Here is a 12,794-nt window from a genome sequence, read left to right on the forward strand (position 1 = left end):
CGCCGTACATCATTCCGGCTCAGTTTGCTGTTATCCGTGGTGTCGGCAGTGTAGGAGCCCCCTACGTGGACTCCGGGACCTGGCGCTCAAGGCTGGTCTCGACAGTGCCAGTAGGCCCTCCTCCTCCCCTGCTGCGACTGCGGAGTAGAGAAGACTGTGTCCGGGTTGCGGGGGCAAATGTGGCTCTTGCACCTTCTGCCGAGAAGCCATTACTCCGGTAGAAGACCCAAGACAGGAAGACAGATGCAGAAGACCCAAGACAGGAAGACAGATGCAGAAGACCAAAGACAAGAAGACAGATGGAGATGTCCCCGGACTCCTGTCTTTTTGCTCTTGAACTTGCATCTTTGTGGGGGTTTTTTGGGCTTCTCGGCAGTGCTTTTGGCTTATGTCACTACTACATTGTGGTATCCGGGCTACAGTAATGTCAGCTGTTGCCCAGTACAGCCACTGGCACTTTTACCTTCTGCTGCTCATCTGGGTTCCAGTAACGTCAGCTGGTTCTCAGTAGAGTCAATGGCTTAGGTCCCTCCTTTGTGGTATCCGAGTTCCAGTAACATCTGCTGGTCCTTGGTAGTGCATTCTGGCACAGGTTACCTCCTGCTTAGTTATCAGCCTCCGGTAACGTCAGCTGGTGCCCGTTAGTTCCATTGGCTCTTATGCTGATTTCTGCTGCCTATACGGGTTCCAGACTCACCAGCTGGTTCTCTCAAGTTCCTGTGCCTACTGTTACTTCTGCGTATTTCCTCTGGGTTTGGGACATTCTGCGACCAGCCAATAGCAGGATAGCCATAGACAGAGGTTTAGGAAGCAGTAGGAGCAGATGTACATGAACCAAAAGCAGAATATCAATATGCAGAATTACTGAATAACCGTAATATAAATCAGCAGAAGACTAAGCATGGTTTAAAGGGAGTGTATCCGTTCCTCCAAGTGGTGCTCCTGGAAACTCCCTGCAAAGCAAGGTGAGCTGAACGCGGACACATGTCAGTCAAAGGGCATATTGACACCACCACCGGCAGTTTTAATTTAATAATGTAAAATCACTAACCCTAACCCCACTAACCATAAACCCTAACCCTTACCCCAACTAATCCTAACCCAAAGAAAAAAACGCCGCTGTTAAGATGGCGACCAGTTTTCCTGCTGCAGCTGTCGCTCTGTGCATTTTTCTAGCGATTTTTTTGCTCCTTTGCCTCAGCAAACTCCTTCCCCAATATCCCGAGGTGTTTCCCCTCCATTTTATAGCACTGTAGTGGTCATTTTGTAATTCCGATTTTTTTCTCGCATTGACATCGGAATTCCGATACGATATCGGGCAATATCGCTCATCCTTACTGGTGACGACTTTGCACCTTCTGGCATTACGGCCACAAAGTTCTTCCTCAGTCTCATCAGACAGGATACATTACTGCTTCTGACCAATGTGGGGGAATTTCTGGCAGAACGTTGCCGGGTCCAGATGATTAGCTATGTAAGAAAAGACTCCATCTTCCCCCGACCCCACAGGCCAGAGATATGATGAATATGGGAGATTGTTGTCACATGCAGGTCACAAGCAGGACTGGTCAGAAGCTCCTCTAATGGTGGTGTCGGCCACTTGGAGCCTTAAGCGACATGTTCTTCTTACCAATATTATAGGGACAACTAGTTCCCGGTAATGTCACTGAGCAGAACCAAAGCCCCGATTATAGGAGGGTGCTCACACTTATGCAACCACATTATGCTGTTTTTTCACCTCAAAATTATTTCACTATATTTCTCAATAAATCTGCATCGATTATGACAACATTAAAGGGGATTAAAGATTTGAAATGAGTCTTCGCGTTAGGATTATTTACATGATAAAATCCTGAGACTTTCCTCCATTGTTTATACACACACTGTGAATACTTCCCTGTGTATATGCACACAGCCACACGCACTGCAGTGTAGACGGCCATACGTACTGTAGGACAGCTCCTCGCCTGCTCTCTTACGGGACTGGTCACCTCTGAAAAGAGAAAAAAGGGTTGATAAGTGGACAGAGCAGCATCTCCACACAGCGCCCCCCATCAGAGCACACCACGGCGCTGCCAGCGGCCCCCCATCAGAGCACACCACGGCGCTGCCAGCGGCCCCCCATCAGAGCACACCACGGCGCTGCCAGAGGCCCCCCATCAGAGCACACCACGGCGCTGCCAGAGACCCCAAACAGAACAGACCGCGGCGCTGCCAGAGACCCCCATAAGAGCACACCACGGCACTGCCAGAGACCCCAAACAGAACAGACCGCGGCGCTGCCAGAGACCCCCATAAGAGCACACCACGGCGCTGCCAGAGACCCCAAACAGAACAGACCGCGGCGCTGCCAGAGACCCCCATAAGAGCACACCACGGCACTGCCATCAGCCCCCCATCAGAGCACACCACGGCGCTGCCAGCGGCCCCCCATCAGAGCACACCACGGCGCTGCCAGCGGCCCCCCATCAGAGCACACCACGGCGCTGCCAGCGGCCCCAAACAGAACAGACCGCGGCGCTGCCAGAGACCCCCATAAGAGCAGACCACGGCACTGCCATCAGCCCCCATCAGAGCAAACCACGGCGCTGCCAGCGGACCCCCATCAGAGCAGACTACGGCGCTGCCAGAGACCCCAGATCAGAACAGACCACGGTGCTGCTAGCCAGGGCTGTGGAGTCGGAGTCGGAGCTCATTTTGGTGGAGTCGGTATAAAATGGACCGACTCCTAAAATATATAATTGGGTACAGTAGTTCAGGGCAGAATGTGCTGAATATTTTTTCATAGGAGTTTGGGAAAGTTATGAAATGTCCTATAAATGGCTGTTCTATTCCTGATCTAAGGCTACATTCACACACAGCGTTTTTCCTGCGTTTTTTGAGGATACGTTTTTCAGTTGCAAAAGCTGATCATCTTTTTAAAAAACCGCATCACCTGAAAGGTTTTTGCGCTCATAGATAATGTTTTCAATATCAAAAGCAGATTAGAAATCTGCTCTATCTATCCATATATCCATATCTGTCTATCCATATCATATCTGTACCAAAAAGAATGAAAGTCGGATAGCACACAGAGTAACACTCCTTTTTTTTATTTTTAGCACCAGTCAGGGACACCTCATAGCTGCCCAAAAGGACGCCCAGGACAGGCATTGCTCGTCTTCAGTAACATCAACATCAATTGATAGTTGGAATAAATAGACTGCATTCATCACCACCACATCTTAAGGTGCAGACTTTATTTTCAAGAGTAGGGGTGTACAGTATGAGGTTCTGCAGCAGCTGAGGTGTGCAGTATGAAATTCTGCAGAACAGTATGAGGTTCTCCCCCCCCACAGGTTTGATCCAGGCTACGCCCATAGTGTGAATGTAGCCTGAGGATCTAGGCTTTATCTTAGCCGAGATAAGGTGTGTGTGTGTGTGTGTGTATATATATGCGTATGTATGTATGTATGTATGTGTATATAATTATACACACACAGACATATATATACATATACAGTACAGACCAAAAGTTTGGACACGCCTCACGCTTTCTTTATTTTCATGACTATGAAAACTGTAGATTCACTCTGAAGGCATCAAAACAATGAATTAACACATGTGGAATTATATAATTAACAAAAAAGTGTGAAACAACTGAAAATACTGTATGTCTTATATTCTAGGTTCTTCAAAGTAGCCGCCTTTTGCTTTGATTTCTGCTTTGCACACTCTTGGCATTCTCTTGATGAGCTTCAAGAGGTAGTCACCAGAAATGGTTTTCACTTCACAGGTGTGCCCTGTCAGGTTTAATAAGTGGGATTTCGTGCCTTCTAAATGGGGTTGGGACCATCAGTTGTGTTGTGCAGAAGTCTGGTGGATACACAGCTGATAGTCCTACTGAATAGACTGTTAGAATTTGTATTATGGCAAGAAAAAAGCAGCTGAGTAAAGAAAAACGAGTGGCCATCATTACTTTATGAAATGAAGGTCAGTCCGAAAAATTGGGAAAACTTTGAAAGTGTCCAAGTGCATTGGCAAAAAACATCAAGCGCTACAAAGAAACTGGCTCACATGAGGACCGGCCCAGGAAAGGAAGACCAAGAGTCACCTCTGCTGCGGAGGATAAGTTCATCCGAGTCACCAGCCTCAGAAATCCCAGGTTAACAGCAGCTCAGATTAGAGACCAGGTCAATGCCACACAGAGTTCTAGCAGCAGACACATCTCTACAACAACTGTTAAGAGGAGACTTTGTGCAGCAGGCCTTCATGGTAAAATAGCTGCTAGGAAACCACTGCTAAGGACAGGCAACAAGCACAAGAGACTTGTTTGGGCTAAAGAACACAAGGAATGGACATTAGACCAGTGGAAATCTGTGCTTTGGTCTGATGAGTCCACATTTGAGATCTTTGGTTCCAACCACCGTGTCTTTGTGCGACGCAGAAAAGGTGAACAGATGGACTCTACATGCCTGGTTCCCACCGTGAAGCATGGAGGAGGAGGTGTGATAGTGTGGGGGGCTTTGCTGGTGTCACTGTTGGGGATTTATTCAAAATTGAAGGCATACTGAACCAGCATGGCTACCACAGCATCTTGCAGCGGCATGCTATTCCACCCGGTTTGTGTTTAGTTGGACCATCATTTATTTTTCAACAGGACAATGACCCCAAACACACCTCCAGGCTGCGTAAGGGCTATTTGACCAAGAAGGAGAGTGATGGGTTGCTACGCCAGATGACCTGGCCTCCACAGTCACCAGACCTGAACCCAATCAAGATGGTTTGGGGTGAGCTGGACCGCAGAGTGAAGGCAAAAGGGCCAACAAGTGCTAAGCATCTCTGGGAAAGCCTTCAAGACTGTTGGAAGACCATTTCCGGTGACTACCTCTTGAAGCTCATCAAGAGAATGCCAAGAGTGTGCAAAGCAGTAATCAAAGCAAAAGGTGGCTACTTGGAAGAACCTAGAATATAAGACATACAGTATTTTCAGTTGTTTCACACTTTTTTGTTAATTATGTAATTCCACATGTGGTAATTCATAGTTTTGATGCCTTCAGAGTGAATCTACAAGTTTCATAGTCATGAAAATAAAGAAAACTCTTTGAATGAGAAGGTGTGCCCAAACTTTGGTCTGTACCATATGTATGTAATCGATATTACATAGTGTATTACATAATTTACAATTTACTACAGTTTTTTTGTGTTCTAAAGTTGTATTCCAATAAATAGATATTGTCTATCTAAATATCTTGATTTTTGGATAATAGAAATGATTAAACGTCTGATGTTCACATTGGACTACAATAAATTTTTCACTTAAATATAAGCAATATGTGTGGGAGTCGGAGTTGGTGGAAGGGAAATTGAGGAGTCAGCTTACCGACTCCACAGCCCTGCTGCCAGCGACCCCCATCAGAGCAGACCACGATGCTGCCAGCGACCCCCATCAGAGCACACCACGATGCTGCCTGCGACCCCCATCAGAGCAGACCACGATGCTGCCAGCGACCCCCATCAGAGCAGACCACGGCGCTGCCAGCGACCCCCATCAGAGCAGACCACGGCGCTGCCAGCGACCCCCATCAGAACGGCTCCAGTACTTGCCCACAGCTCTATCCCAGCCTGCAGCTCCAGCCCCCAGCCAGGATCACCACCAGCTCCAAAACTAGTCACATCCCCACTGGATCCTCAGATCACGGTGATCTTATGGGTTTTCTTGACTTTTCTCTACTCTGGGATAAAGTTTCCCAAATCCTGCACAATATAACAAAGGGTCTGACCCCCAGAGACACTAGGGGGCAGTAGAGAGTAGACCTGCAGCTCATGCGTCCAAAGGATGAGATAATGTAACACGATGTGATGACTGCACTCTCAGACCCCACCCCCTGCACTCTCAGACCTGTTGAATCCGTTCTGCAGAAGATCTCGCTGAAGCTTCCGGTCCTGCGTGGCGTAATCCTGCAGCTCCGACTCCACGGCCGGTGGCAGAATATTGGGGATGAACTTGGAGAAGAGTGCCGGAGAGAGCTGCACCCAGTCTGTAAGAGCAAATAATGACCGGAAGTAGTCAGCCCCCAATATACACCCAGGACACCAGATACCACCCCACACCTAGAAAAACGGGTTAGAGAGTCACTACACACAGGAGACCCCCTCCCCCCGATCTCGTAATATGGGGGTGCACTACACAAAGGAGACCCCCCCCCCGATCAGGTAATACAGGGGTGTACTACACACAAGAGACCCCCTGATATGATAATACGGGGGTGCACTACACACAGGAGATCCCCCCCCGATCTGGTAATACAGGGGTGCACTATACACAGGAGACCCCCCCCCCCTCGATCTGGTAATACAGGGGTGCACTACACATAGGAAACCCCCCCCCCCCCCCGGATCTGGTTCTGGTAACACAGGGTACACTACACAGGAGCCCCCCTGATCTGGTAATATGGGGGTACACTACACACAGGAGACCCCCCCGATGTGGTAATGTGGGAGCAGCGCAGTTACCTGGCCTCAGTGTGTACAGACCCTTCACGATGGCCGCCATGGTGGAGGGGGTGACCTGGAACGGTGTGGACTGTGCTTCCAACAATAGAGCTGAAAAGAAGGAACAGAGGGGAGAGGATCCCGTGATCGTGTGCAGGGTGTAATAATGAAGAGGGGTAGGTGGGTGACGGGGGCCGGCACGGACACTCACGCATCAGGCTGTAGATGTGCTTCTCAGCGACGTGCTCGGTGAAGAGTAGGATCAGCTCGTCCCTCAGGTCTCGGTTCAGCTTAGTTTCTATATAAAACTTGTTCTAGAGAAAAAAAATTTTTATGGGATTGAGGGAAATGTGGAAGTCCCAGTCAGGCCATCCCACCAGGGTAATCACCGCCATTACTGACCACACCTAAGGGCCATGAAAAACATTCACAGATTAATTTTTGCCATGCTCTAATGGAAGATCACAGTAGACGCCTGGAGAGGCCCAGGGCCTTCCAGAGAGACCCGCCAGGAGAGGCCCAGGGCCTTCCAGAGAGACCCGCCAGGAGAGGCCCAGGGCCTTCCAGAGAGACCCGCCAGGAGAGGCCCAGGGCCTTCCAGAGAGACCCGCCAGGAGAGGCCCAGGGCCTTCCAGAGAGACCCGCCAGGAGAGGCCCAGGGCCTTCCAGAGAGACCCGCCAGGAGAGGCCCAGGGCCTTCCAGAGAGACCCGCCAGGAGAGGCCCAGGGCCTTCCAGAGAGACCCGCCAGGAGAGGCCCAGGGCCTTCCAGAGAGACCCGCCAGGAGAGGCCCAGGGCCTTCCAGAGAGACCCGCCAGGAGAGGCCCAGGGCCTTCCAGAGAGACCCGCCAGGAGAGGCCCAGGGCCTTCCAGAGAGACCCGCCAGGAGAGGCCCAGGGCCTTCCAGAGAGACCCGCCAGGAGAGGCCCAGGGCCTTCCAGAGAGACCCCGGGGGGGGAGGGGGGGGGGGCCCAAGGGACTTCCAGAAACACCAGCCGGGAGAGGAACTTCCAGAGAGACCAGACAGGAGGGGCCAAGGGACTTCCAGAGAGACCCACCAGGAGGGGCCAAGGGTCTTCCAGAGAGACCTGCCGGGAGGAGCCAAGGGCCTCATGAAGAAAGGTGGAGGCTGTCCCCTCTCCCTCACATTAGTGCCACCAGTTGCACAGATTGCCCCAGTCTCGCCTCTCTGGTCGAGCCCCTGGTAGCTGTGCACAGGGTGGGCTGCTGCATGTAGAACTTACCATATAGATGAAAAGGGGGACGATGCTGTGCAGAGCCCCCATATACTGGCTCAGGGCCAGGTTGAACTTCTCTATATACTGCTCCGGAGAGGCCGTCTGTAACACAGGAAGGAAAATGCACGATATGAGCACCGGCCCAGTCCCACTAAAGCCAGCACCCGAGAATCGGGATCCCAACCCCCTCCAGTAGTAGAGGCACCCCCAGAGGAGGCAGCCAGCGTAAGGCAGACACAACAGCCCATTCCTCTGTGCGACAAAGTCTGGAAACTGCGCTGCTACCCGCCGGCTGCAAAGAATATGCCTCCTGGGCAGAGTCAGCTCCCCCATCCCGCTGACCCCGAGCTGGGTCTTCACATCGGTGTTATTCCTCTAGATCATGCACAGGATGTATGTGCCCCTCTCCACACGTACACACCCAGGAACAACCCCACATCACCAGGGTGGCACCAACCTACCTGCAGCTCCAGGGACACTTTCTCCAGGTGACAGGTGATCTTACACATCAGGTCGCTGTACATCTGCTCCGAGTGCTGCTGACAAACGCACTTGTACACACAGCTGAAAGAGAGGCTCAGATGAGGATGCCGCGTGTGCCAGAGGGGGCACCTGCACAGGACTTTACCTGTAGATCTGCTCGTAGGAGATGGGGATGTAGTCACCGGGGCTCTGGGTCAACAGCTGTTCAATGGCGCTCTCCAGCTTCGGCCAATACGTGTTCTTATAATCATCGACGGTGATCACATTCATCACTGGAAGAGAGGAGCAGCGAGATCAGAGGACTCCGGCCGCAGACCTCCCCCGTATATACCAGCACAAACCTACACGATGGTGAGATCAGAGGACGCCGGCCGCAGACCTCCCCCCGTATATACCAGCACAAACCTACACGATGGTGAGATCAGAGGACGCCGGCCGCAGACCTCCCCCCGTATATACCAGCACAAACCTACACGATGGTGAGATCAGAGGACGCCGGCCGCAGTCCTCCCCCCCCCCGTATATACCAGCACAAAACATACACGATGGTGAGATCAGGGGGAGCCAGCCGCAGACCTCCCCCCGTATATACCAGCACAAACATACACGATGGTGAGATCAGGGGGAGCCAGCCGCAGTCCTCCCCCCGTATACACCAGTACAAACATACACGATGGTGAGATCAGGGGGAGCCAGCCGCAGTCATCCCCCCCCCGTATATACCAGCACAAAACATACACGATGGTGAGATCAGGGGGAGCCAGCCGCAGACCTCCCCCCGTATATACCAGTACAAACATACACGATGGTGAGATCAGGGGGAGCCAGCCGCAGTCATCCCCCCCCCCGTATATACCAGCACAAAACATACACGATGGTGAGATCAGGGGGAGCCAGCCGCAGACCTCCCCCCGTATATAACAGCACAAACATACACGATGATGAGATCAGAGGGAGCCAGCCGCAGTCATCCCCCCCCCCCGTATATAACAGCACAAACATACACGATGATGAGATCAGAGGGAGCCGGCCGCAGTACTCCCCCCATATATACCAGCACAAACATACACGATGGTGAGATCAGGGGGAGCCAGCCGCAGACCTCCCCCCGTATATAACAGCACAAACATACACGATGGTGAGATCAGAGGACGCCGGCTGCGGACCACCCCCCGTATATACCAGCACAAACATACGATGGTGAGATCAGGGGGAGCCGGCCGCAGTCCTCCCCCCGTATATACCAGCACAAACATACACGATGGTGAGATCAGAGGACGCCGGCCGCGGACCTCCCCCCGTATATACCAGCACAAACATACACGATGGTGAGATCAGAGGACACCGGCTGCGGACCTCACCCCATATATACCAGCACAAACATACACGATGGTGAGATCAGGGGGAGCCAGCCGCAGACCTCCCCCCGTATATACCAGCACAAACATACACAATGGTGAGATCAGGGGGAGCCAGCCGCAGACCTCCCCCCGTATATACCAGCAAAAACATACACGATGGTGAGATCAGGGGGAGCCAGCCGCAGACCTCCCCCCGTATATACCTGCACAAACATACACGATGAGGAGATCAGAGGACGCCGGCTGCGGACCTCCCCCCGTATATACCAGCAAAAACATACACGATGGTGAGATCAGAGGACGCCGGCTGCGGACCTCCCCCCGTATATACCAGCACAAACATACACGATGGTGAGATCAGGGGGAGCCAGCCGCAGTCCTCCCCCCGTATATACCAGCACAAACATACATGATGGTGAGATCAGGGGATGCTGGCTGCGGACCTCTCCCCCGTATATACCAGCACAAACAGACGATGGTGAAATCAGGGGACGCCAGACGCAGACCTCCCCCCGTATAAACCAGCACAAACATACACGATGGTGAGATCAGGGGATGCGGACCTCCCCCCAGGGTGGATAAAAATCAATGGTTTTTTTTTTTTTTTGTTTTTTTTTTTTAAATAAAAAAAAAATCGGATTTTTTTGATTTAAAATCGATTTTTATTTAAATCGGATTTCTTTGATTTAAATCGGATTTTTTTCAATAAACTGCTTTTTGAGGAAAATATTTTACCATCCAAAGGTTCTTCCATCATGAGATAAAGCTGAGTTGTTTAACTCAGAATAAAGGCTGTATATGTGTAACATTCACAATGCCATGCTCTTCCAGAGGTTTCTGTAGGATTAGTGGGCAGTTTCTCTCCTATATTATCACAGACGCTCGCTTTACTTACGCAGTTCTCAAAACTGAATTTGACTCCGCAGAGGTCCCAGCCTCTTCTTCACGGCAAAAATGTTACAACATGAACAGAGTTGAGAAAAAGACCTTAATCCTATTGTTCTACAAACATATGAATACAGAATCAACCCCTTCAGTGCCAGGTCCAAGAAGTTAGACAATATGATTCTGATTGTTTGGAGTGGAATAGATCTGCACAACACAAGAAGAATGTGAATCTAAGTGTGAGGAGGAGGAAGGTCAAGCAGACAAGAAAATGAAAGTGAAACTTTGAGCACAATACTGCAGCATAGCCACAGACAGACAAGTCTGGATCTGTTTGTGTGTACGATCTGAGGTTTATTACATTCTTACATTATAATGGCAGCAGGCCGTAAAAGAGACCCAGTTTGGGAATTTTTTAATGAAGCTCCTTCGCCTATCGGTAAGGCAGGCATGCGTGCAAAATGCAAACGATGCAACAAAGAGATGCAAGGCCGGGTGGCGCGAATGAGGCAACATCATGAGAAGTGCGGTGATGAAGATAACCAAAGAAACACTTCTGAACAGGCAGGATCTTCAGGTTGGTAAACATTTTTATTGAATCCCATTTCTAAAGACTGAACTGTCATGTGTGAGAAAAATTATATTTCTTATTATTACTGCATGTTACTGTCATTTGGAACAGTTATGAAGAAAAACAAATATTCCTTTTGGGGCAGGGGCAGTGATGTGTTGTGTACAATAAGCAGAAATTGTTTAAACAATAAAATAACAGCATTGACTTTTTTTGTTTAGGGGAATTCATGGATTCTGGAAACTATCCACCTCCAAGATCACCATCATCCTGTTCTACAGTTTCAGAGTTATCCATCCAGGATAGTGCTTCATTAGCAGCAGCAGCAGCATCATCATCAGACACCCACAGCCACATATCACCATCACCCAAAAGGAAGAAAAAACCTTTACCTCCTGGAACCACCATAGATAGGTTTGTGATAAGAACTAGCAGATTAGAAAAAGAGTTGATTGATGAAAAAATTGTCCAGTTTATTTATGCAACGAACTCTTCTTTCCGTCTGACTGAGAACCCACATTTCATTAATATGGTTCAGTCACTGAGACCAGGATACAGTCCACCCAGCAGAGCTGATGTTACAGGGAAACTGCTGGATCAAGTGTATGACAGAGAAATGGAGCAATGTGCAACAGCTCTGGAGGGTAAAATTGTTAACCTAAGTATTGATGGGTGGAGTAATGTCCACAATGATCCTATTGTATGTGCTTGTATAACAACAGAAGAAAGTAAAGTCTTCCTTGCACAAACAACGGATACGTCAGGAAATGCACACACAGCAGAATACTTACAAGAAGTGGCAGTAAAAGCTATAACGACATGTGAACAAAAATTCAAAAGTCTAGTACGCAGTTTGGTCACTGACAATGCTGCAAACGTATCCAAGATGAGAAGAGATTTAGAAGAGCAGGGAGGGAATACAAAGCTGCTAATAACATATGGTTGCAGTGCTCATTTTCTGCACCTCTTAGCCAAAGACTTAAGTGTTCCAGAAATAAAGGCTAATGTTGTTGAAATTGCTAAATACTTCCGTAATAATCATTTTGCTGCAGCAGCTCTGAAAAGGATGGGTGGAACCAAGCGAACGCTCCCACAAGATGTTAGATGGAACTCTGCGGTGGACTGTTTTGAGCAGTATATCAAAAACTGGCCTATTCTGATGACACTTTGTGAAGAAAATCGAGATAAAATAGATGGCACTGTCACGGCCAAAATCCTCAACATTGGGCTTAAGAGAAATGTTGAACATATGCTGAGCTACCTGAAACCCATCTCTCAAGCTTTAAACAAAATACAGAAAAATAGCTGTTTTATTGCGGATGCTGTTGAAATTTGGGAGGAACTGAGTGAACACTTAAAAACAGAACTACACATGGACAGAATTAAATTACAAGCAGTAAACAAACGAATGGGACAAGCACTGACTCCAGCTAATTTTTTGGCAAATATTGTCAATATCCAATATCAGGGTCAAAACCTAAGTGCTGAGGAAGAGGAGTTAGCTATGACATGGGTATCCAGCAATCATCCATCTTTAATGCCAACTATAATAAACTTCAGAGCTAAGGGGGAACCATTCAAGAAATATATGTTTGCTGAAGATATTTTAAGGAAGGTCACACCAGTAAACTGGTGGAAGTCACTTAAGCGCTTGGATTTAGAGACTGTTCAAGTAATGATTTCACTTTTAACAGCAGTAGCTTCTTCTGCAGGCGTTGAAAGAATATTCTCTTCCTTTGGACTCATTCATTCTAAATTGAGAAATCGGTTGGGACCCAATAA

The 12,794-nt window shown here is 49.2% G+C and overlaps 1 protein-coding gene across 1 annotated transcript in view; it reads right to left on the reverse strand.

Moving 5' to 3' along the window:
- CACUL1 (CDK2 associated cullin domain 1) overlaps window positions 1-12,794 on the reverse strand; it is a 101,143-nt gene that overhangs the window by 27,757 nt on the left and 60,592 nt on the right. The window contains exons 2-8 of the mRNA XM_073552721.1: window positions 8,341-8,467; window positions 8,174-8,276; window positions 7,719-7,814; window positions 6,686-6,788; window positions 6,496-6,585; window positions 5,882-6,020; window positions 1,950-1,993 (exon numbers count right to left, since the gene is read on the reverse strand). Coding sequence (XP_073408822.1) covers window positions 1,950-1,993; window positions 5,882-6,020; window positions 6,496-6,585; window positions 6,686-6,788; window positions 7,719-7,814; window positions 8,174-8,276; window positions 8,341-8,467 — 702 coding nt within the window. The remainder of the gene's footprint in view (window positions 1-1,949; window positions 1,994-5,881; window positions 6,021-6,495; window positions 6,586-6,685; window positions 6,789-7,718; window positions 7,815-8,173; window positions 8,277-8,340; window positions 8,468-12,794) is intronic.

Source organism: Dendrobates tinctorius, unplaced genomic scaffold (assembly GCF_039654945.1).
Source record: "Dendrobates tinctorius isolate UK_male_01 unplaced genomic scaffold, ASM3965494v1 ptg000195l, whole genome shotgun sequence".
Taxonomy (NCBI): Eukaryota; Metazoa; Chordata; class Amphibia; order Anura; family Dendrobatidae; genus Dendrobates; species Dendrobates tinctorius.